Below are 26,082 nucleotides of genomic sequence, written 5' to 3'. Positions count from 1 at the left end.
ATATAAAGTTCACTTAAACATTAAAATAAAAAGAAATACCAAGGCCTGGCCCTCATTGAAGACCAATTCACATAGAAGGTCAACATTTGCATTTTTTTAAGATTTTTTAAATTGATTTTTAAAGGGAGAGGAAGTGGGAGAAAGAGAGAGATCCATGTGAGAGCAAAACATGGATCAATTGCCTCCCATATGCTCCCCCCCCCCACCTGGGATAGAGCCCATAACCTGTGCATATGCCCTGACCAACAACTGAACCAGAAATCTTTTGGTGCATGGGACTACGCCCAACTAACTGAGCCACACTGGCCAGGGCAACATTTGTATTTTTAATATATATATGTGTATATATATATATATATATATATATATATATATATATATATATATATATATATATAATTTTTTATTGATTTCAGAGAGAAAGGGAGAGGGACAGAGAGATAGAAAAATCAATGATGAGAGAGAATCCTTGATCGGCTGGCTGCCTCCTGTACACCCCCACTGGGATCAAGCCCAAAACGTGGGCATGTGCTCTGACTGGGAATTGAACCATGGCCTCCTGGTTCATAGGTCAATGCTCAACCACTGAACCACACCGGCCAGACTCTAGTTACAGCCATATCTGAAAACCAAGGGGCTAGGTGTTCCTGTATTTTATCATCAGTTCCTTTGGAGAGACAGCCTGACACATGACAAACAGAATGATTTCTAGAGTAAGGTATACATCAGTGATTACATTTTGGCACTATGAGACTGGCAGTTGAGACATTTGTCTGAGACATTTGTCTAGATCAGTGATGGCGAACCTATGACACGCGTGTCAGAGGTGACATGCGAACTCATTTTTTTGGTTGATTTTTCTTTGTTAAATGGCATTTAAATATATAAAATAAATATCAAAAATATAAGTCTTTGTTTTACTATGGTTGCAAATATTAAAAAATTTCTATAGGTGACACAGCACCAGAGTTAAGTTAGGGTTTTTCAAAATGCTGACAAGCTGAGCTCAAAAGGTTCGCCATCACTGGTCTAGATCATCCACAAACCAGCACTGTGTAATGGGCACAATGCCACCTCCCTCTTGTGATTGTTGTGAGGATTAAGGAAAATAACATAAATCATCCAGCACAATACCTAAAACAGTAGGTACTTGAGAAATGCTGGGTACTCAACTCCTTTTCTTCTTTCGCATCTAAGTCCCCTATGTACAGTGATGAGCAGATTGCTTTAAATGAACAAAACTCATACTCTCCAATTTCTCCTCCTGAATGAGTTTCTTTGTAAAGACTGGAGTAATATTATACTTGAACTAGTGATGTCAGACAAATATCAGACATTTTTGGGCCCTAGTGACTCACTCTATTCAGCACCTGTTATCCCTGAAGATGAATGGAGAGGAGGCCATCCGTGGGAAATACAAACCACAGACCCTCCTTTCGAAAGCTTTGCTCCTGTACTCTCTCCTAAGAACAGCGCCAGCCTTATGCAAAGACAAGGCCAAGATGTGAGTTGGCACAAAGAATAGAAAAAAATTGGTAGCTCAGAAGATATACCATCCATAAAACATGTGCCAAGTGAAATACTTTTGTATAAAATGTCATGTTTTAGTAAAAACAAACAAACAAACACAACCTTGAGCTGAAAGCAGGAGATCCAGGTCAGAATTTTGATACTACCACTGGTAAGCTGCCTGACTTTGGTGAACTAAACTTTTGTTTCTCTGTCAAATGAAAGCAATGCCATCTTTCCCGCGTGCTTTACAAAGGCCCAGTAAGTTGCAGATAAGTAGACAACATTCCAAAAAAAATTAAGCAGCAAAGAAATGCAAGATGATAATACCAGCTAGAAATTTACTTTGTTCCAAACTCCAACCAGCACCACCCCTCAAGACTGAGAACTCTCTGATATTAACTGCTTCAAGCACACTGGGAGGAGACTACGATAGCCTGAAGCTCATTTATGTAAGAAGGGACTGAAGCATTGCCACGCAGGTAGCAAAATACTTCCCTTAAGAGAAATCCCTGGAAATGCCTCAGCTGAAGTACAAGAGCAGGCCCAGGCCTTACGTTTTGGAGAGAAGTGCTTTCAGTCACGGAACACCAGAACTATTGCTGGAGCAAATGATGTCATTGAAGCTCCTCTTACCATGGTCAATGTCAAAATTACGATAGGAAGTTCAAGGACAAATTGTGGGGTTGTCAAGCAAATATAAGTTAGAAAAGCAGTTGCTTTAAATTTTTTAAATACTTTACAAAACATCAACTGAAATTTATCCTATTCTATAACTTGTTTGTTTTATGTAAAGCTTTTATTGACAAAAATATACACAGTTGCATAGAAAAATATATTCCTTTACTCTATTTTTATTCCCACTACACATTAAGAAAAGAAAAAAGTCATGTGAGTCACCTCTATATCCAAAACCAGTAACAAACCAAAAATACAAATATAAGATTTTTTAAGACACAGAGATAAACTTAAGGGCTCCCCACTCTAGAGATAAGAAACGAATAGCTCAAATACCTGTTGGGTTTTTTAATGTCTAGAAAATGTAAACTAGAAAATAACTACAGGCAGGTTAGAACGTCTTGTAGAGTATAGGTCTTTCCCCATCCACAAACCATTCCTGCGACAGACCTGTATACTCATCGCCGAAAATATCCCCAAATGTACGGATGCCAGAGATGGAAAGGGGAGGCATCACATTCGTATATATATTTAAAAAAACAACAACAACAACAACAACAACAACAAAAAACAGTACTGTGGACCCCTTGCCCTGGTTGGGGTTGTGGGGAAGGAATCCGGTCTGTTGCAAATCTTGCGACCAGAGCCGGACAACTCGCCCCTAAGTTTGGCGCGTCCTCGCTCAGCGCCCTCAGCCCCCGCCTCCCTCCGGGCACCCCGGATCTCAGTTCACTGGGAGGCCTTGGCAGAGAAGGAACCCCGAGGCTGGGGCTGGGAGCCAAGGCAGTGGAAGGGCAGCTCCCCTCTAAGGGGGAGTCCTTGGGCACCACCCCAAACCCTCGCGCTCTCCCTTTCCCCTGACCCTCTGCCCCCCAGGCAGGTCACCTGGCTCGGCCGCTGCCCGCTTGTCCTCCGGCTGCTCGCTGACCCCAGCCGTGCCGCCGCCGCCTCCTGGAAGCGGCTTGTCCTCCGGAGTCACCGGGCCGGCGAGCGGGCGGGCTAGCCTGTGCCAAGGCTGCGGGAACCGTTCAACCCAGCCAGAGCTGGGACCCTGCCCTAAGCGCAGCCGCCACCAGGGCGAAACTGGAGAGCTGGGCTCGGCTCCCCCGGGCGGGGAGGGGCGGCTGCAACTTTGCTCTTAGACGCCGGCGAGGAGGGGGCGCCAGTCTCCAAACTCTGTGCCACGCCCGTAACCTCTCCGGTCCAGGAAATTTTTTTATCCCTTTATGTTTTTTTAACCTAAAAGAAAGCCAGATTCTTGCCCTCAAGTTCTTGCTTCCAGTATTGTGCCCCTCGGTGGGCTGAAGACCAAGGGGCCGAATGCGAGGGAGGGGGTGGCGGGAGATGAGCCCGGCTGGGTGCGCTGGCGGTGAGCGGGCCAGGGCTCTCGGGCGGCGGCGGCAGGCCTGGATCGGCTGCCTGGGGGACCTGCCTTTGCGGCTCTTCAGGACCCTGCTCAGCTGCCCACGCTGGCCCCCTCCTGCCTGGGAGGGAGGGAGGCCTCGAGAGGCCGGGCCAGCGGCGGGGAAGCAGTGACCCGGACCTGGATCACCCAAGTAGGAACTGGAAGTGACTGAGGCGGACGGCAGAGCAGCAGCAGCAGCAGCAGCAGCAGCAGCAGCAGCAGCAGCAGCAACAACAACAGCAGCCGCCAAGTAGCCGCAGCAGCTGCTGAAGCTCCGGTGTAGCGGCAACGGCCACACTGCGCATGCTGCTGCCTCCCGCTTCAGCCCTGAGTTCAGGGCTTCGGGCGCCTGGCCTGCGGTGGGCCAGTGCCAGAGCCTCAGGCGGGAATCCTGGCCTCACAGACACTAGCCTGTCCTAGTGGCCCACGTCCTCCTCCACCCCCGAACTCCACTCAGAACCCCAAGTTTTATGGTGAGCCGCGGAGACACCCAAGCAAGGAAGCATTCTCCAAGGGCCCTCCACATGCCTACCTTCCCTGAACTAACCTTAATGCCCTTCCTGGATCTCTGATAACAGGCCCCAAATCAGAAGTCTCTTTGAGGGAGAATAAAATGGTTCATGATAGATGGAAAATATTTACAACATTATTGAAGTCCAATTTTTAAAGAAATACAATGCATTCAGTAAAAGATTAGGATGGCCAGAGTCATGGGTGCCATTTAATGTAACTCATGAAACTCACTAAGAGTGTCAGATTAGTTCAACAGAAAAGAAAAATTTACCCAAATCCTCTTTAGTCTTCCCACTAGCTCAAATTGAGCAGCTAAATATACAAAGTTTTGCCCAGTGGAAATTGATGGAAAGGGCCAATTAAAAATAGTGTCCAACAGTTAGACATTACCAATCCCTACTCAGTTGCGGGGGGGGGGGGGGGCAGTTGGGGGCAATCAGTCAACAGAAGCCTAGAGAAAGGGACTCAGACTTCATACAAGTGGCAGGCTCTGGGCTTGAAGGAAGGTCTGCTGATAACCATTACAGTTACTGAGTAGTTGCCTGCCCTTATACCTCACTCCTCCAGGGAGGTTCTGCCTCCTAGAGCTAGAGCTCTTTTATGGGAAATTTAGCCTTGATCACTAGTAAATCTGCTTTCCTTCCAAAACTGCTTCCCTGCAGAGCAGCCCCTGTGAAATGGCAAATCATCCTTCCCACAGGCCCCACTTTGGGTAGGGCACCCATGCTACTCCAGTGACAAGGCAGATGGAGTGAGTCAAGGAAACAGGAGGCAGAGAGGGGGTGGGGGCAAAGAGAAAAAAACCCTTACTGACACCAGCTGGTGAGAGAGAGAGAGAGAGAGAGAGAGAGAGAGAGAGAGAGAGAGAAGCACAAACTGAGCCTCATATATATTCAATTAAATGCTTCATAAATAAAACATCTTTTACAAAGTAGGCTTGGCCCAGGAGCAGGATAGGAGATGGTAGCAGGTCCTTGGCAATGGGTTGGTTGTAAGGGTGGCAGGAGACAAAGCAAGAGGACCTGCTGGGAATGAGGTAGGGGAAGCCTGGCTGTAAGGAAAACTAGCCACAGAACAATGCAATCAGAGAGGTACCAACTATCCAGGCCACTCCGGAAGGATCAGAAGAACTGTGTATGTCCCTGACTCCCACCAAGTTCAAAGGCAAAACAAAATCAAAACTACCATTGCTAGACTACTGTTGTCAAGGGACTTCCTAATCACATTAGTGATATTCTACCTAGACATGAAGATTTTTTTCATATGTTCTGGAATATTTACTCTTGAGACCTATGTATCAACCCTGCCTTCTCTATTCTGTAAACAAATAGGACAGATATACATATTTGATTCACAGAAAAAGAAATACAAATGGATAAAAAGGAATGATAAGATGTCCAAACTCACTGAGAATCATGAAATACAAAAATATAGCAATAAATAAAATACCATTTTCACCGAGCAGTTTAACAAACATTAAAGATAATATTGAGAGCTGCCAGGGACATGAGGAAGAAGGCACTTTCTATACTATCAGTGGGAGTAGAACTTCATATAGCATTTTTGTAGGGGAATTTGAGAGTACCTATAGAATTTTGATACAGTAATTTATTCTATGAACAAAGATGCTTCAAGAATAATCACAGATGTACACAAATTTCTATATGGGTATCCAAGATGACACAATGGGATTTATCCTGGGAATGCAAGATTGACTTAACATATCAAAATTAATCAATGTAATACCACATATCTATACTAATAAAAGGGTAATATGCTAATTAGACCAGGACACCTTCCAGGCATCCTTCCGGACAAAGCCATGGTGGCGGGATTGAGGCAGAGGTGGTTAGGGGTGATCAGGCCAGGAGGGGAGGGCAGTTGGGGGTGAGCAGGCTGGGAGGGAGGGCAGTTGGGGGCGATCAGGCCGGCAAGGAGGGCAGTTGGGAGCGAGAAGGCCAGCAGGCAGAGTGGTTAGGGGCGATTAGGCAGGCAGGCAGGTGAGCAGTTAGGAGCCAGCAGTTCCGGATTGCAAGAGGGATGTCCGACTGCTGGTTTAGGCCCGATCCCACAGAGACATCCCCCGAAGGGTCCCAGATTGGAGAGGGTGCAGGCCAGGCTAAGGGACACCCCCCCCAAATGCACAAATTTCATGCACCAGGCCACTAGTCAATATAATAAAGGACAAAAACCAATGGTCATCTTAGCAGAAGCAGAAAAGAACTTTGACAAAATCCAGCATCCTTTCATGATTAAAAAACAAACAAACAAGCAAAAAAGTAGGAATAGAAGGGAACTTCTTTAACATGATAAAGGGCATCTATGAAAAATCCACAGCTAATGTCATACTTAATGATGGAAGACTGAAAACTTCTCCTAAGATAAAAAACAAGACTAGGATATCCACTCTCATCACTTATATTCAACATTGTACTGAAGGTTCTAGCCAGGAAAATTAGGCAAGAAAATGAAATAAAAGGCATTCAAATTTGAAAGGAAAAAGTAAAACTATCTCTTTGAACAGATGACATGTTGTACAAGAAAACCACAAAGAATCTAAAAAACTATTATAACTAATAAATAAGTTCAGCAAAGTTGAAGAATACAAGATCAGTATACAAAAATCAATTGTATTTTTATACACTTAAAATGAACAATCTAAATATAAAATTAAAAAACAATTCCACTTACAGTAGCATCAAAAGGAATAAAATACCACCAAGGAATAAAATACCATCAAGATATTTTATTATATCACATAAGATATTAAATATCACCAAGGAGGTACAAGGCATGTGCACTGAAAATTACACAACATTGTTGAATGAAATTTTAAAAGACCTAAGTAAATGGAAAGACATCCTGTGTTATGGGTCAGAAAACTTAGTGTTATTAAGATGGCAACACTCTCCAAAGCAATATACAGATCGAACGCAATCACTATAAGAATTCCAGCTTTTTGTTTTGTTTTGTTTTGTTTTGTTTTGTTTGTGTGTGTTTTTTGTTTGTTTGTTTGTTTGTTTTGCAGAAATGGACAGGCAGGTCCTAAAATCCATATGGGCACAAAAGTGATTTAGAATAGCCAAAATGATTTTGAAAATGAAGAACAAAGTTGGAAAACTCACACTTTCTGATTTGAAAACTTACTGCAAAGCTACATTAATCGATTTGATGGGGAGAAGAATAGTCTTTTCAACAAATACTGTTGATACAACTGGATACCCACAGGTAAAAGCATGAATTGGGAACCCTACCTCACATCACACACAAAAAAAATTAACTCAAATAGATCAAAGACATAAATGTAAGAGCTAAAACTATAATACTCTTAGAAGAAAACATAGGAGTAAACCTTCGTGACATTGTATTAAACAACTAGAGGCCCGGTGCACAAAAATTTGTGCATGGGGGGGGTCTCACAGCCCAGCCTGTGCCCTCTCGCAGTCTGGGACCCCTCGGGGGATGACCACCTGCTGGTTTAGGCACGCTCCCCAGGGGATTGGGCCTAAGCTGGCAATCAGACATCCCTCTGGCAGCCCGGGAGCCCTCGGGGGATGTCCATTTGCCAGTGGAGAGCAGGCCTAAGCTGCAGTCTGACATCCTTAGCGCTGCTGAGGAGGCGGGAGAGGCTCCCACCACCACCGCTGTACTGGCAGCCATCAGCCTGGCTTGTGGCTGAGCAGAGCTCCCCCTGTGGGAGCCCACTAACCACCAGGGGGCAGCTCCTGCATTGAGCGTCTGCCCCCTGGTGGTCAGTATGTGTCATAGTGACCAGTCATTCCCAGTCTTTCTGCTATTAGGGTCAGTTTGCATATTACCCTTTTATTATATAGGATAGAGGCCTGGTGCATGGGTAGGGGCCGGCTGGTTTGCCCTTCAGGGTGGGGGTCCTCACTGGAGTGCCACTGGGGTGCCTGGCCAGCCTGGGTGAGGGGCTGATGGCTGTTTTCAGGCTGTCCACACCACCTTTAGAGTCCCCACTGGGGTGCCTGGCCAGTCTGGGTGAAGGACTGAGGGCCGTTTTCAGGCTGGCCAAGCCTCCCCAGCGACAGAAGCTCCCAGCCTCTCCTTTTTTTCTTTTTTTTTCTGGGATTTATTTACCTTCTATAATTGAAACTTTGTAGCCTGGAGTGGAGCTCAGAGCTGTCCAGGGCTTGGCTTCCTCCATCGCCAGGGGGAACCCAAGGCTCCAGCTCAGTGTCCACGGCCGGCTGAAATCAGGTATCTGGGGTTTATTTACCTTCTATAATTGAAACTTTGTTGCCTGAGTGGAGCTCAGAGCCCGCCAGGACGGGTGGGAGGGAAAACCTCCTGTGCTCCAGCTCTGTGGCCACGGCCAGCTGAAAGCAGGTATCTGGAGTTTGTTTAGCTTCTATAATTGAAACTTTGTTGCTTTAAGTGTAGCTTAGAGCCGGCTGCGGCAGGCGGGGAACCTTGGCTTCCTCGATCACTGGAGCAAGCAAGCGTCCTGCTCATTCCAGCTCCGTGGCTGCCGGCCGCCATCTTTGTTGACAGTTAATTTGCATATCTCGCTGATTAGCCAATGGGAGGCATAGCGAAGGAATGGTCAATTACCATGTTTGTCTATTATTAGGTAAGATGGTTTCTTAGATATAATACCCAAAACACAAGCAACAAAAGAAAAAAATAGATGATTTTTACTTCATTGAAATTAAAAAAGAAGTTGTATTTCATAGGATACTGTCAAACTTGGGAAGGTGCTTCAGATAGTGCTTTGTTTCCCAGGTGTCTCAGCAGACTTACCTGACCAGCTGCTAGCTGTGTGATTCTCTGAGACCCTAGGACACTATAGCCATATGAGAACACAAAGATGGAGGTCATTTGTAAAGGCCAACTGGCCAACCAGAGGGTCACACGGCAGCAGCTCTTTCAGGTGATCACTATGACCCACAGCCAATATTGAAACTGTCAGTGTGCTATTGCATATCTAGCTTCATTGTTTTGCATTTCCAAACTGACCATTTCAAATTGATACTCTTTCTTTAGATAATAGTGTGTTCTGGGCAATATTCAAGCCCTGTTTTTATATTTTTTGTATATTAACAGTTTTACATCATCAACAAAAATCTATTAAGCATGCCCTATACTAGGCACCTAGTATAGGCACCTATACTAGGCACCATTCATGTAAGCATGCCCTATACTTTAGGCCTGAGAGATAATCTATCTAAACTGTCATAAGTATCCATCAATGGATAAATGGATAAAAAAGATGTGGTGGGACTAAAACCATTTCCCCTAAAAACAGGAACAAGACAGGGATGCCCACTCTCACCACTCCTGTTCGACATAGTACTGGAAGTATTAGCCACTGCAATTAGACAAGAAGAAGAAATAAAAGGCATCCAAATTGGAAAAGAAGAAGTAAAACTGTCCTTATTCGCAGATGACATGATATTGTACATAAAAAACCCTAAAGACTCCATCAAAAAACTATTAGACTTAATAAATGAATTCGGCAATGTAGCAGGATACAAAATTAACACCAAGAAATCTATAGCATTTCTATACACCAATAGTGAACTTACAGAAAGGAAGACTAAAAAAGCAATCCCATTTACCATCACACCAAAAAAATTAAGATACCTAGGAATAAACTTAACTTAAGAGGTAAAAGACCTCTACTCAGAAAACTACAGGACACTGAAAAAAGAGATAGAGGAAGACATAAACAGATGAAAGAACATACGATGTTCATGGATTGGTAGAATCAACATAATTAAAATGTCCATACTACCCAAAGCAATCTATAAATTCAATGCACTTCCCCTTAAAATACCAACAGCATATTTCACAGACCTAGAACGAACTCTTCAAAAATTCATCTGGAATAAAAAAAGACCCCAAAAGCTGCAGTGATCCTGAGAAAGAAGTACAAACTAGGTGGGATCTCAATACCAGATATCAAGCCGTATTACAAAGCCACTGTTCTCAAAACTGCCTGGTACTGGCACAAGAACAGACATATAGATCAATGGAATAGAACAGGGAGCCCAGAAATCGACCCGAACCAATATGCTCAATTAATATTTGACAAAGGAGGCAAGAACATACAATGGAGTCAAGACAGTCTCTTCAATAAATGGTGTTGGGGAAATTGGACAGATACATGCAAAAAAATGAAACTAGACCACCAACTTACACCATACACAAAAATAAATTTAAAATGGATAAAGGACTTAAATGTAAGATGGGAAACCATAAAAATACTAGAGGAATCCAAAGGCAACAAAATCTCAGACATATGCCGAAGCAATTTCTTCACCGATACTGCTCCTAGGGCATTGGAAACTAAAGAGAAAATAAACAAATGGGACCACATCAAAATAAAAAGCTTCTGCACAGCAAAAGAAACCATCAACAAAACAACAAGAAAGCCCACTGCATGGGAGAACATATTTGCCAATGTTATCACCAATAAGGGTTTAATCTCCAACATTTATAGGGAACTCATACAACTTAACAAAAGGAAGATAAACAATCCGGACTGAATCTAAAACAAAAGGAAGATAAACAATCCAATCAAAAAATGGGCAAAGGACCTAAATAGACAATTTTCAAAAGAGGACATTCAGAAAGCCAAGAGACATATGAAACATGCTCAAAGTCACTAAACATCCGAGAAATGCAAATCAAAACAACAATGAGGTACCATCTCACACCTGTCAGAATGGCTATCATCAACAAATCAACAAACGACAAGTGCTGGAGAGGATGTGGAGAAAAAGGAACACTCGTGCACTGCTGGTGGGAATGCAGACTGGTGCAGCCACTATGGAAGACAGTATGGAGTTTCCTCAAAAAGTTAAAAATGGAACTCCCATTTGACCCAGTGATCCCACTTCTAGGAATATATCCCAAGAAAACAGAAACACCAATCAGAAAGGATATATGCAACTCTATGTTCATAGCAGCACAATTTACAATAGCTAAGTTCTGGAAACAGCCTAAGTGCCCATCAGCAGATGAATGGATTAGAAAACTGTGGTACATCTACACGATGGAATACTATGCTGCTGTAAAAAAAGAAGGAATTCTTACCATTTGCAACATCATGGATGGAACTGGAGAGCATTATGCTAAGTGAAATAAGCCAGTCAATGAAAGAAAAATACCACATGATCTCACTCATTTATGGATAATTAAGACCATTATAAACTGATGAACAAAAATAGATACAGAGGCAGAGCAACATTGAACAGACTGTCAAACTACAGCGGGAAGGCCGGGGAGGGTTGGGAGGGTGGGTAAGAGATCAACCGAAGGACTTGTATGCATGCATATAAGCATAACTAATGGACACAAGACACTGGGGGGTATGGGAGGCTAGGGGAAGGTCAAGGGGAGAAAAAAAGGAGACATATATAATACTCTTTGTAATACTTTAAGCAATAAAACAATTTAAAAAGAAAACATGTGGTGGGGAGAAACAAAGATGGCGGCATAGGTAAACACCGGAAATTGCTGTCTCGCACAACCACTTCAAAATTACAAATAAAAGACAAAATGGACATCATCCAGAACAACAGGAAGACTGGCTGAGTGGAAATTCTACAACTAGAAGGAAAGAGAAAAGCACACTGAGACTCAGAGGAGGTACGGAAGTAAAGTGCAGAGGTATGGAGGCTCACGTGGAAAGGGCTGGCAACTGAGGACACGGTTGTCTTTTTCAATCGGGAGGGAGTCTCAAGCTCCTGACAGCTCTGAACTCCAGTTTTGGGCGAGTCTCTAGGGACCCAGACTCATACGGGGAGAAACTGGACTGTCTGGCAGCGGGCGGAACTCGAGGCGGCTTTCTCTCAAAGGTGCTTACAGCGATTACCGAGGGACACTGAGACCCAGGGCCTCTTAGGGCAGGACTGAGGATCAGCCATAGCTGTTTGCTCTGCCCTGTTGATTCCCTGAGACCCCGCCCCACCCAAGCTGTGCACAGAGGCTTTTACATATGAATGGCCTGTCCCTTTGCAATCTAAAATTACCTAACAAACTGCAGCTGGGTCAGAAAGACCCAGAACATCCAAAAAAAAAGGCCCAAGGCCCCACAGCAGCTTGCATTGCTTCACAGCTGGGCCTCATCTGGGCACCTCCAAACCCCAAACAAAGAAGAGGAATCTGAAGATCTCTCCATAACTCCTGCTGGATAGCCTCAGGCAGAGGCTAAATTAGCACCTCCTTAGAGATCCAAGAGCCAGTGTACCCAGTGGTCAGAGTGGGACCATCCAGATTACAACTCCTCAGATCCATAAGGGACACACTCAGGGGCAGACTCAGTGAGCATCAAAGCCCCACTGAAGCAAGTCTTGCCCCATAAGGGTGTCTCCAGCACAGAAGTTCTCCCACCATAGACACAGCTGATTCTCACAGCCAATTGGCCTGGAGGTCAATTCTTCCCAGTGATACCAACAACAATCAAGGCTTAACTACAACAAGACTGTGCACAGAACCCACAGATGGGTGCACCAAGAGTGTCCACCCCAGGTAATTGGGGAGGCTGAGCCACTGGGCCCTACAGGACACCTAGCACAGAAAGCCACTCTATCAACACAGGAAAGCATAAAAAATGCGGAGACAAAGAAACAGGTCAGAAATGACAGAAATGGAGGAAAGCAAACTAAAGAATATAGAGTTCAAAACCACACTTATAAGGTTTTTAAGAATTTTCTAGAAACTGCCAATAAATTTAGTGAGACCCTCGATAAATCTAGTGAGACCCTCGAGGATATGGAAAAGGACCAACTAGAAATTAAGCATACACTGTCTGAAATAAAGAATATTATACAGAGATCCAACAGCAGACTAGAGTACCACAAGAATCAAGTCAAAGATTTGAAATATGAAGAAGTAAAAAACACCCAACTGGAAAAGCAAAAAGAAAAAAGAATCCAAAAATATCAAGATAGTGTAAGGAGCCTCTGGGACAATTTCAAGCGTACCAACATCCGAATTATGGGGGTGCCAGAAGAAGAGAGAGAGAAAGATATTGAAAACCTATTTGAAGAAATAATGACAGAAAACTTCCCCTACCTGGTGAAAGAAATAGACTTACAAGTCCAGGAAGCGCAGAGAACCCCAGACAAAAGGAATCCAAAGAGGACCACACCAAGACACATCATAATTAAAATGCCAAGAGCAAAAGACAAAGAGAGAATCTTAAAAGCAGCAAGAGAAAAACAGTTAGTTACCTACAAGGGAGTACCCATATGATTGTCAGCTGATTTCTCAACAGAAAGTATGCAGGCCAGAAGGGAGTGGCAAGAAATATTCAAAGTGATGAATAGCAAGAACGTACAACCAAGATTACTTTACCCAGCAAAGCTACCATTCAGAATTGAAGGTCAGATAAAGAGCTTCACAGAGAAGAAAAAGCTAAAGGAGTTCATCACCACCAAACCAGTATTATATGAAATGCTGAAAGGTATCCTTTAAGAAGAGGAAGAAGAAGAAAAAGGTAAAGATAAAGATTATGAACAACAAATACATATCTATCAACAAGTGAATCTAAAAATCAAGTGAATAAAAAAATCTGATGAACAGAATAAACTGGTTAATATAATAGAATCAGGGGCATAGAAAAGGAGTGGACTGACAATTCTTGTGGGGAAAGGGGTGTGGGGGGTGCGGGAAGAGACTGGACAAAAATCGTACACCTATGGATGAGGACAGTGGGGGGGGGGTAAGAGCAGAGGGTGGGGTGGGAACCGGGTGAAGGGAAGCTATGGGGGGGAAAAAGAGGAACAACTGTAATAATCTGAACAATAAAGATTTAATAAATTTTTAAAGATATTAAAAAATGATATAAAATGCTATAACATAATCATTTATATGAATTACATATATGAAATATAATGTAAATAATACTAAAAGCTACAGGTTTTTTTCTAAGCACTGTTTTATCTACATCTCAAAGTTTGATATGTTGCCATTTTCATTGGATTAAAAGTATTTTCTCAGAAAATAAAAAAGATGTAGTGTATACTAGTATACATGGTGGAATATTATTCAGCCATGAAAAAGATGGACATCCTGCCATTTGCAACAACATGAGTGGACCTTGAGCACATTATTCTAAGTGAGATAAGTCAGAGAAAGACAAGTAGGGTATGATATCACTTATATGTGCAATCGAAAAGAAGTGAAACTTCAAAAAAAACCAGAAAGTAAAATGGTGGTTACCTGGGAATGAAGTGAGGGGATAAAAATTGATGTTGTTTGAGGGTACAAACTTGCAGTGAGTCATAGTGATCTAATGCACAGTATAATAAATATAGACAACGATATTGTACTATAATTATTAATGTGGGCATATTATAATGTAAATGTATCAAAGTAACACATTGTACACCTTAAATTTACACAATGTTACATGTCAAATATGGTCAGTTAAAAATAAGTTAATTTTTAAAACTTTGCAAAGATTTGTGTTTAGGCATGTCTCTTAGCTCTCTAGAATCTTAAAACTGGATGGTCAGTATTCATGGCTGCTGGGTGCACCCCTGCTCAGCTTTCAGTCTCATGTATTGATTTAATTAGACTTCCCTCAGGGTTCTAGGAGTGCCTCAATAGTCTCCTATATACTCCCTACAGGCATAATTTTGCATACAATATTACCTAATATTAACAGTAACATTGAGCAGCTAATATGCATGCCTTATGTACAGTAATATATTAAATGCCTTAGATGTATTTTCTCATTTAATCCTCAAAACAATCCTATGCAATAGATATTATGGTTATTTTTTTAAATCCTCGCCTAAGGATATGTTTTTCATTGATTGTAGAGAGAGAGGAAGCGAGAGGGAGAGATAGAAATATCGATGTGAGAGAGAAACATTGATCAGTTGCCTCCCTTATGCAAACCCACAACCTGAATATGTGCACTGACCAGGAGTCAAACCCTCAACCCTTCAGTACAATGGGACAATGCTCCAACCAACTGAGCCACACTGTCCAGGGCTGTAATATATGATTAATGTCTTCATTACACAGATAAGGAAACTGGAGCTTAAAGAGGCCAAGTAACTGTCTTGATCATCACTCTATTTCCAGTGCCTCGTTCATATAGCGACCTCCCCATAAAAAAAACAAATGTATTTTTTAAAAAAAAATGCCAAAACCGGTTTGGCTCAGTGGATAGAGCGTCAGCCTGCGGACTGAAAGGTCCCAGGTTCGATTCCGGTCAAGGGCATGTACCTGGGTTGCGGGCACATCCCCAGTGGGAGATGTGCAGGAGGCAGCTGGTCAATGTTTCTCTCTCATCGATGTTTCTAGCTCTCTCTCTCTCCCTTCCTCTCTGTAAAAAATCAATAAAATATATTTAAAAAAAAAACAAAAACAAAAAAAACCACAAATGAATAATTGATTTAGAGAGAGAATTCTGGAATATTGGGAAGCACCAGGAATCCTTCTTCCCACCTAGACAGCAATTATACTGGCAGAATCTGTCTGATGTAACCATTTAGAGGTCTGGAGTCTATTCAAAGTTAATTTCAGTCTATTTCAGCTTTTAACATTGTAGCAGCTACCAATCCCCACACTCTCCAATCCCATGCCAGGAAGCAGTGCATGCATTCCAAGAGCTGTTTGCAGAAGCCAAAGTGGGCAATAAGACTTCATCCCCCGCCCCCCACCAAAAAAAGAGGCCAAGTAACTTTTCTCAGAGTCATATAGTCAGTAACTGACCAAGCCAAGACTCTGGCCAAAGTCTATCCAACTAGAGAAGGTATGTGCTTAACCATGATGCCAATATTGCCTTATTACAATAGTAATATAATGTTCAAGCCAGCCTGAATTATCAAAAAGAGATTTAAAATATGCCAAGTGCCTTTTACTTAAAAAAATAAAAATTATGATATACTTTTTAGAAATACTTCTATTCAAAGTGGATAAAAGTATTTTAAGCATTAGTGCTTAAAGAAGTAAACATTAGTTATCAGACAAGTTCACTTTTATGAAACAACTCATTTTCCAACAATGCCCATGAGGTGTTTCTGTATTATCTAGTATTCTTAGAACTGCAAAGCAGCTTAATATACCTTCTGGCAGCTTCAGAGTGCAGAAATCATTGGCAACCTCACCATGTTTTTATTTGCCAAATAAAAATGAAAACACTATTACCTGTTCCATAGTAGCCGTCATTCTATAAGGGATATAGAGTGATCTCAGGCCATACCTACTACCTCAAAAGCCATACACACAGGTGCTCATGCACACACATGTGAACATATGGACATGTGTGTGCATACACACACGTAGATCTAAAATTGGGCAATGGAGAAACCTGGAATAAAATATTCTGAGACAAGCATAGCCTGATGCTATGGGTAACTTTAGGAAAAATTCTGAAGCAAGCAAAGTTTATGTAGGGCAAAAGCTACTTGTATTGCTATTAATGATACTAGCTAACATTTGGAGAATACTATGAGAATACTATGTGTGAGAAACCCTTCAATGAACATGAATTTATTGATATCTCACACCAATCCTATGAGATAGGCACTGCTATTATTCCCACTTTACAGCTGAGGAGAATGAGGCATAAAGGCATTGTTAGGCCCTAGCTGGTTTGGCTCAGTGGATAGAGCGTCGGTCTGTGGATTGAAGGGTCCCAGGTTCGATTCCGGTCAAGGGCCTTGGTTGAGGGCATATCCCCAGTAGGGGGTGTGCAGGAGGTAGCTGATCGATGTTTTTCTCTCATCAATGTTTCTAACTCTCTCTATCCCTCTCCCTTCCTCTCTGTAAAAAAATCAATAAAATATATTTTTTTAAAAAGGCATTGTTAGCCCTGGCCTGTTTGGCTCAGTGGATAGAGTGTCAGCCTGCGGACTGAATGGTCCCGGGTTCGATTCCGGCCAAGGGCACATGCCTGGGTTGCGGGCTCGATCCCCAGTGGGGGGCGTGCGGGGGGCAGCCGATCAATGATTCTCTCTCATCATTGATGTTTCTCTCTCTCTCTCTCTCTCCCTCTTCCTTCCTCTCTGAAATCAATAAAGAAATATATTTAAAAAAATAAATAAATAAAAATAAAAAGGCATTGTTAGGTAACGTTGAAGTTCACAAAGCTACTGGTGAGAGAGAACTGAAACAGTCTAGTGTCAGAGTCCATGTTCAAACTACCACTAATACTTCCCCAGAAATACTACTACTAATGAATGTTTATACTCTTATGTCCCTGGTCCTGTACTAAGCACTCTACATATATTATGTCATGCTAGATGCCCAGTGCATGGATTCGTGCACCAGTGGGGTCCCTCGGCCTGGCCTGTGGGGATTGGGCCAAAACCAGCTCTCCAACATCGCCCAAGGGGTCCTGGGTTGTGAGAGGGTACAGGCCAGGACGAGGGACCCCACTGGTGCACTGGGCCTCTAGTATGCATGTAAGATCTTTGGTTAATCTCTTCCCGCTCTTCCCCCTACCCTCTTCCCTCTGAGATTCATTAGTCTGTTCCATGTTTCCATGCCTGTGTTTTCTGCTCCTGCATTGAGTGTCTGCCCCCTGGTGGTCAGTGCACATCATAGCTACTGGTCAGTTAGTCGGCCGGTTGGCCGGTCACTTAGGCTTTTATATATATAGACATGTTTTGAGGTTGGAGGTTTTAGTACTAAATTATTATGCAGCATCTCATTTGATCTTTAAAACAACCCCATGAAGTACCTATTGTTTGTGTCCATTTTACAGATAAAAATACTGAGGCCCAAGCCCTGACTGGTTTGGCTCAGTGGATGGAGCATTAGCCTGCGGACTGAAGGGTCCCAGGTTCGATTCTGGTCAAGGGCACATGCCTGGGTTGCTGGCTTGATCCCCAGTGGGGAACATGCAGGAGGCAGCCAATCAATGATTCTCTCTCATCATTGATGTTTCTATCTCTCTTTCCCTCTCCCTTTCTCTCTGAAATCAATAAAGATATATGTAAAAATAAAAATAAAAAAACTGAGGCCCAGAGAAGTGAAGTAATTTGGCACACAGGCAAAAGTATCAACTGAGTTTCAGTAAACCCCCTATAAGTACAGTAAGGATCCATGTAATATAAAATAATGCAATGTAAGTTAATATACAATTTCTACCTCAAGTCAGGTTCTCTCAGCTTTTCAAAGCCTCTGTCCTAAAGTGTTAATGGAAAAAAGTAACAATAGACTTTCCTTTCTTCCCAACTCAGGGGGAATACAGTGACCCTCTGAAGCAGCCAGTTGCCCTTAGTAGGGAAGCACACCATACAAGCTTTGTCACCAGAAGCCTGCTTTCAGGGCTTGGTATCTAAAAGAGTTTTGTTTTCTTTTGAAAATGGTTTCAGGAAAGGCCAAACTAGCAAGCCACCACTGGAGCCACCAATCTCAACCACGGTTTCTGTAAAATGCTTCCTCTATTTAACAGTGAAAATAAACCAAGGACTTTTACTACAACACCGTCTTCACTAGCAGAGTGAAAAAACAATGGCAACAAGAATGGCAATCTGGGTGGGCTTACCTCCACTTGAAGGGTTACACATCCTTTCAGGAAGTCATTGATGTTGTTGATGCAGTCAGCTTCTGTTTGGGGCTCCAGACAGTACTAGAGAAACATGGTCAAGTGTCACTTGGAGACTGTCATCCCAGATCAAACATACCATATTCACCATTCACTAATAACTGCACAGGCAGGCTTTTTTAAGGCAGGGAGCTGCATTGCTGTCAATCCAGGAAGAGAAATAACCACCAAAGGAAGTGATGCAAAAATCTAAACGGTTGGTCTTTATTTCAAATGTCACCAAACCTTTAGTCTCAAGCCATCTCTACTTATAAACTTTTTCTCATGCTTTTTGCCTGAGTATGGTGATAGCAAATCAGAGAAACCCAGATAGGTTTTTGAGTTTGGTTTTGCTTTCAACTTACTACCTCGCTCCCTCCTCTTCATGATGATTTTTTTTAATCTTTAAATTCTTTATTAGTTAAGGAATTACATTTATGATGATTTATTCAAGTATATTTTACCCTTTGTTTTTCTCTGCATCTGATTACAAAAATCTACATTTTACCACTATTTTCTCACTGCTTTTTAAGTTTAAGAAATTATAAGTAAGTCAACTTTTTTCAATAAAAATACAAACTAATTCAAGAAGGCAAAAGAACTATACTCAGAGTCACATTCCTGCTAACCTTAAGAACATAATTGCATGACTCTACCTTTAAACTGACTTAAAGTGCCTGCTTTGAAAATTATCCATTCTCATGACCATGGGTTTCCAACATTAAAAGTTTTGGCTTTTTAAAAGAGAATAAGGGTAGTTTCACTTTGAACACATGTTGTACTTGAAACATTTATTTGGTTTTTATTGCTTTAACAAACCTATGTGACATTTGGGATTATTTCTCCTAATTGCTAAATAGCCTATCTTTCAATGGATATTTATTTTTTTTTTGGAAAGAAAATCTACATTGATTTTAGTCAAACTGTCACTAAACACCATCAACATCTGTTATAAATCATCCCGTTATTTCACAGACTCATATGTACCCCAAGTTTAAAACATGTCCTCGGTACACAGGGAGGTCAAGTATCTCTATGACAGAATAAGCTTGTCAGGTTCAGTGTTTTTTTAGAATAAGCTTGTGATATGGGTGTTCTCTTTGTCCCCTAGTATCAGTGGCTTAAGAGTTTTTTTATAATACTATTACTTGGTGGCCAATTACTAAAGGATAACATTTCATGTTCTGACTTTTTCAAACTGCAAAAACAGTAAGAAAGAATATCCAACTCTTAGAAAGAGATTAAAGTAGGAGAAACCCAAGACCGGGACAACAGAAAATCTCAAGCATTACATTATTGCTGCTCTCTCACAGTTAGCACTCCTAAAGATACTGTAAATGTCCCTTACCTTTTCCACAGAGCCAGGCCTCAGTCTGTTGATCAGTTTGCACAGCACTACCCCATTTTTCAGCGAGGACTTCAAGAACTCCTCTGGATCACAGATAGTTTTCTTGGGAGAATCTAATACTCCCAAGGATATAAGCCATGTCACGATTTGCTCTTCTGGATTCATTCCTTAGAACTGTACGCTCGGAACAGCTCTCTGGGGCAGCTGCAAGGACGAAGCCACATCCGCGATTGCATCTGCTGTTGTCTTCCTTTTTATGAGTTCTCTTCTGGTGCTTGCAGAGCAAAGCTTTAAAACAACTTTCTTAGACAACGTTGGAACTCACTCAAATTAAGGGATTTTAAAACCACCGAGATCACACTCAAAGATATGGGAAGAAAATTAATGTAAAAACCCTGGATGACACTGGTTTTCTTTTTCAAAATCTGCAAAACAAATTCATTAGAATAAAAAAAGAAGAAATACACACACGAACACACACCAAGGGGGGGAAAAAACACAATGCAAGAAGCTGTAAGGGAAGGAAGTGAGGAGGATGCTGGGGAGGGAGGCGAAAGAAGGAAGCAAGCGCTCTTGGAAAACAGAGGTGAGCCAGCACTTCAGGGGACCTTGAAAATGAGACACTCTTGGGCCAGTCTGGGAAAATGCTGTCAATAAATAGTCTAGCCCCAGTGAAAATCTGGCTTCTGTCAGGAGGAAGATGCCAACTGGCTCTTAGGTCAGACAGATCTGAGCCTCATGGGGAGCTCTACTGGCACAAAATGGCTCAAAGAAGGTAGGTTCATAAAATTATTCCATGAAATGGCCGAATCTCCGTCTCACAGAGATGGTGGGTTATGATCATTGCTTGCAAAACATGTTGAGTTGCATGGTGACACTGTGCCAAGCAAATGAAGATTGTGCCTGCTGTCAGCCATCACTGTATATAGTCAGAAACGAAAGGAATGGCATTTTACTTTGCAGCCAAAAAGTTATGTTTAGGGAAATAGGCTAAGGATAACATCTGACATCCTGTTTACTTGCATTCTTGAGCAATTCTTTTTCTAAACCTGATTCCACTACACAATCCAGCTGCAGTACCCTTAGCAGAGGCTCAAGCACACTCACATAAATGGAGGGGGGGGAAACACACTTGAAAACAGAACTTTTGAGAACAAAAAAGCACTTGTCCTCTGTCTATACTACAGTCTGGAAGGTTGATGTTTCCCCAACAATAAACACTTTACATTAAAAATGCTTCTCTGAAGATAAAAACTGGGCTATAATAAAAGTCCTTGAACTATTCTTGAACATTTTTTAGAACCAGTCGAAATAGTCATACTATTGGGAAATTTATAAGGCCAACTTTAACAGTATGGCCTCCTCATATTGGTAAATGCATAGAACTCACCATCACTACCCATCCTCATACGTGGGATCCTCCTAAGCTTCAGAATCCTTTTCAACACATAGTAGGCATATACACACTACCAAATAATCAGCTTAGATTATCCTCCTAAATGTTTCCCAAAGCTTCCCCTACTTGCCCTGTCATAACACTTACCACACTTTACTATTATTACTTTTTGATCTGTCTCCTCTATCAGAATGTAACCTTCCTAGAGTAGGGGTCTTGTCTGTCTTGTTTAACACTGTTTCCAGCAGAGTGCCTGGTACACAGCAGATGTTCAAAAATGCTGAATGAATGGATGAATGAACTCATATAATGTCCCAGGTATAGATACTACCTGATTATAACAAGGATTTTTTTATGTTTTAATGTCTTAAAACATTTTTCCTTGCTAATTATTTTTATACTCTTATTGAAGTATAACTGACATAATAAACTACATATATTTAATACTAGAGGCCCGGTGCACAAAATTCGTGCACTCGGGGGTGTCCCTCAGCCTGGCCTGCACCCTCTCGCAGTCTGGGAGCCCTCAGGGAATGTCTGACTGACTGCTTAGGCCCGCTCCTCACTGGGAGCGGGCCTAAGCCAGCAGTCGGACATCCTTAGCGCCACCGTGGAGGCATGAGCCCAGCTTCTGGCTGAGCAGCGCTCCCCCTGTGGGAGCACACCAACCACCAGGGGGCAGCTCCTGCTTTGAGCATTTGCCCCTGGGGGTCAGTGTGCATCATAATGACCGGTCATTCCGACGTTGAGCTGAAAACTGGCTCTCTGACATCCCCCTAGAGGTCCCAAATTGTGAGAGGTCACAGGCCAGGCTGAGGGACCCCACTGGTGCACGATCTGGGCCAGGGAGGGACGAGGGAGTTTGGCCAGCCAGGGAGGGATTGCAGGAAGGCTCCAGGGCATGTCCGGCCCATCTTGCTCAGTCCCTATCAGCCAGACCCCAGCAGCAAGCTAACCTAACAGTCAGAGCATCTGCCCCCTGGTGGTCAGTGCATATCATAGCAAGCCGTTGAGTGGCCTTAGCATATCATTAGCATATTATGCTTTGATTGGTTGAATGGCCAACTGGACGACTGGATATTTAGCATATTAGGCTTTTATTATATAGGATGTACAATTCAATTAATTTTGACATATGTATACACCTGTGATACAATGACACACACACACACACACACACACAATCCAGATAAACCTTTCTATCACCCCCAAAATTGTCCTTGTAATCTTTTAACCCTTCATCCCTTCCTTCTCCCAAAATCCCAGACAACCACCAATTTGTTTTCAGTTATATATATTATTTTGCCTTTTCTAAGATCTTATGTAAATGGAAGTACACAGTTTGGTACCTTTTTGTCTGGCTTCTTTCAATTAACATCATTCTTTTTAGATTCATTCATGTTGTTGCATCTATCTAGAGTTCTATAACAAAGATTTGGCCTCCAAATGACTGGTTTGATGTAATTACACTTATAAGCAAAATAGGTATAACCAATCAAAAGTTTTAATTGACCTTTGACCGATGGCCAAGTTCATGTAATGGAAATAAAATCAAAATCCATTTGTTGATAAAAGAAATTTCCAAATCTGACCTGCTTACTTACATTTTTAAATGTCATTTGGACAGTTTTCACAATTGTTCATCAAAATTGTACTCTTGAGACAAATAAATTTGGCAGTATTATTGAGGTATCACTTACATTTTCTGGTGAAGACCAAAGAAGCCTGAGTAATTTCAGGAACTCAGCCTAGTTCAAAATAGACTTGAGTCCACTGAGGTCATCTGGATGAAAATCTGCCTCATTTTGGACACTGACTGTAGCAAATTACTCTAAGTCATCAAGTAAAATCAGAAAGGCAAGGTCTCCTCCTCAAGGCAGAAGAAATAGTTCTATTATTATAAAGTTTGGAAGTCAGGGTTGGTATGTTCAAATGTCAAGAAAGCAAGGAATTCTGGGACAGTAGCAAGCATATGGGTGAAATGAGTAACCATGAAACCCTGGCTGGGTAAGGAAGCCAGTGATGATAGAAAGTATCTGATGAACTGGGGAATCAGGAAGGAGGGTTGAAAGACTGGAGGTCACAGCAACACAAAGAGCAGACTTCACACAAAGGCATGAGTGAAAAAAGCAAAAGTCTCTCACTCTACTTCATATTCTTAATACCATACACCATGAGCCATAACCTGTGTCCTCACTGGCTTTCCTACCTCCACCTTCTTGTCTAATGAACTCTCTGGCACAGCAGTTTGGTTGATTTTCCCAAAACACCCCTTTAATAGTGTAATAGCCCTACTCAATAACCATCAAAGGCTCTCCATCACCTAAAACAATGATTTACAAACAGCAATGTACAAAAATAATCATCTTGTGTGGGAAGGAGAAAGGAATGAGTGGAACTTGAGCCAAATTAGGTAACATTTTATTAAAAACTAGAGGCCTGGTGCACCAAATTTGTTCATGGGTGGGGTCCCTAGGCCTGGCCAGCAATCAGGGCCCATTGGGGCCAGGCCGATCAGGGCCGGGCCAGAGAGGAGGCGATGGTTGCTGGGCTAGGCGCAGAAGGAATGGACGCCAGATGCCGACACTGCCATCATCGGCGCCATGCCACCATGCGGTTCCCTGCCTCCCACCTACTCCTTCCCTTGCTGCGGCGCCACCACTGTGGCGGGCAGGCAGAGGGCCAATCGGGGCCTGCCGGCTAGGGGGAAGGACGGGGCATGGGAGGTTGGCTGCTGGCCCCAAGAGAGAGCTGGCCCTCGGCCCCCCTGGGAAAGGGGCTGCATCTGCCACCACCCACCCCTGGTTCCCCGTCCCAGCGAGGGACCACAGGAGTTTGGCTGGCCGGGGGAGGTTGGCTGTGGGTATGCACTGAGTGGTCAGTGCACATGATAGAGACTGGTCGTTCCAGTCGTTCTGGGTCGCTTATCTATATATATATATATATATATATAGATATATAAAGAGGAAATATGCAAAACGGGTCATGACCAAACAGGAGGAGGTGCGCGAGCAGGTGAGGCCCAGAGTGGAGACAAAGACAGAGACAGGGGGCTGGTGAGCTGCCATACCCCAGCTCCAGCCGGCCCCGGAGCAGGAGCGAACACAGACAGGGACAGGGGGGGCAGCCCGTAGCCTCCACTGCCGAGTGCAGGCCTGGAGAGGAGACCGTGGGCCCGCCTCCCGCGGAAGCAGTGCGGCTCCCTCCTGCCTCCCTCGGAATCGGCGCAGGTCCCTCCCGGCTCCCGCAGAAGTGGAGTGGCTCCCTCCTGGCTCCCGTGCCAGGTTCGATTCCGGTCAAGGGCATGTACCTTGGTTGCGGGCACATCCCCAGTAGGGGGCGTGCAGGAGGCGGCTGATGGATGTTTCTCTCTCATCGATGTTTCTAACTCTCTGTCCCTCTCCCTTCTTCTCTGTAAAAAAATCAATAAAATATATAAAAAAAAAAAAAAAAAGAACTAAGGTAAATGTCAACATTTCTTAAAACTGGTTGCTAGGTACACTGGAACCTATTATACTATTTTCCTTATTTTTATGTGTTTGAAATATTCATAATTGATTTTTAAAATTTTAAATCTACTGGGGCACATGTTAAAAAGATTTGGGGGCCATACTCCCCAATACCCTAGTTCAAAGGATCTGCAATGGGACAAAGGAATCTGTATTATTAAAGTGCCCCTAGGGCGGGGGGGGAAAAAAGGACACTTATGTAATACCCTTTGTAATATTTTAAGCGAAAAATAAAAAAATATTAAAAAAAAAAAAAAAAAAGAAGTGCAGTGAAAAAAAATAAATAAATAAATAAAGTGCCCCACTTGATTCTGATACAGGTAGACCAAGGTCACACTTGAAGAAATAACTTTATTTCTGCCAATACCTGAGTCATCCACAAGATCCACAAGAACAATAATCCAAGATTAGAACTATTAGACCCTTGACCACCTGAACCTGTGAAAATGGATCTGAGTCCTTTAAATATTTTTTACTTTGCCAGTTGGCATGACATGAAGTTTTATCAGTAGACAGTGGTGGAAAGACGTTGCAGGGAAAAGAGCTTTTTTATTTCCTGTGTGTTCACTCCACAGGCTCCTGCCAAGCTCACAGCTTTCCTGATGCTCACCTTTTGTGTCATTGGCTTCCTCAATGCACAGTGGATAGAAGCTTCCCTGGGCACCACCTTTGGGTGATTCTGTAGTGAGTGTCTCTGGTGAGATACCTCCCCTATAACAGGCACCAGCACCCTAGAGAGGCACATTTTCAGCAAGTTCAAGAGGGTGGGTGTCCAGGGAGATCCACTGACTCAGCACCACAGCAACTTCTCTAACAAGGCCTGGATCTTGACTATGGGTAGAGACATGGAGTATCACAGCTCTAAGGGAATGGCTATAATATATTATTTTTATATTGCCTGCTATTAGATAGTATATCTGCTATTTCTAGATCCTTTTAGAGTTCCCTTTACTTATTACTAGCCAATCCCTCATTACTCCAATCCCATTATCATTAAGAATTCTTTATGTTAAATTTTTTCTGTTCAAATCCCTCTGTGATTTTTCTGTCCTAATTAGACCCAGACTGACATGCCTCATTATCTTCAATGAACACTCCTCCACATTATCCAAACACTTGTAAGGTCACATCTTGTACTTTTGTCATCATACAAATTTCTCTGCCTCCTAAATAGTGAATTCGAACACTACATTTTTCTAACCA

The 26,082-nt window shown here is 42.7% G+C and overlaps 1 protein-coding gene across 3 annotated transcripts in view; it reads right to left on the bottom strand.

The window, feature by feature from the left end:
* The window catches only part of ARHGEF6 (Rac/Cdc42 guanine nucleotide exchange factor 6), a 119,200-nt gene extending 98,954 nt beyond the window's left edge, over positions 1-20,246 (bottom strand). Inside the window, exons 1-2 of one of the 3 annotated variants that reach the window (XM_006082040.3) lie at positions 19,975-20,246; positions 18,588-18,671 (exon numbers count right to left, since the gene is read on the bottom strand). In XM_006082040.3, coding sequence (XP_006082102.1) covers positions 18,588-18,671; positions 19,975-20,139 — 249 coding nt within the window. In that variant the 5' untranslated portion in view covers positions 20,140-20,246. Of the gene's footprint in view, positions 1-3,072; positions 3,275-18,587; positions 18,672-19,974 lie in introns of those variants that run through there. The other 2 variants (XM_006082041.3, XM_023757617.1) reach the window with 2 other exon arrangements.
* Between the last annotated feature and the right edge of the window lie 5,836 nt (positions 20,247-26,082).

Source organism: Myotis lucifugus, unplaced genomic scaffold (genome assembly GCF_000147115.1).
Source record: "Myotis lucifugus unplaced genomic scaffold, Myoluc2.0 scaffold_2, whole genome shotgun sequence".
Lineage (NCBI taxonomy): Eukaryota > Metazoa > Chordata > Mammalia > Chiroptera > Vespertilionidae > Myotis > Myotis lucifugus.
The sequence above is the reverse complement of the archived record's forward strand: the minus strand, read 5'-3'. Positions and strand labels throughout refer to the sequence as shown.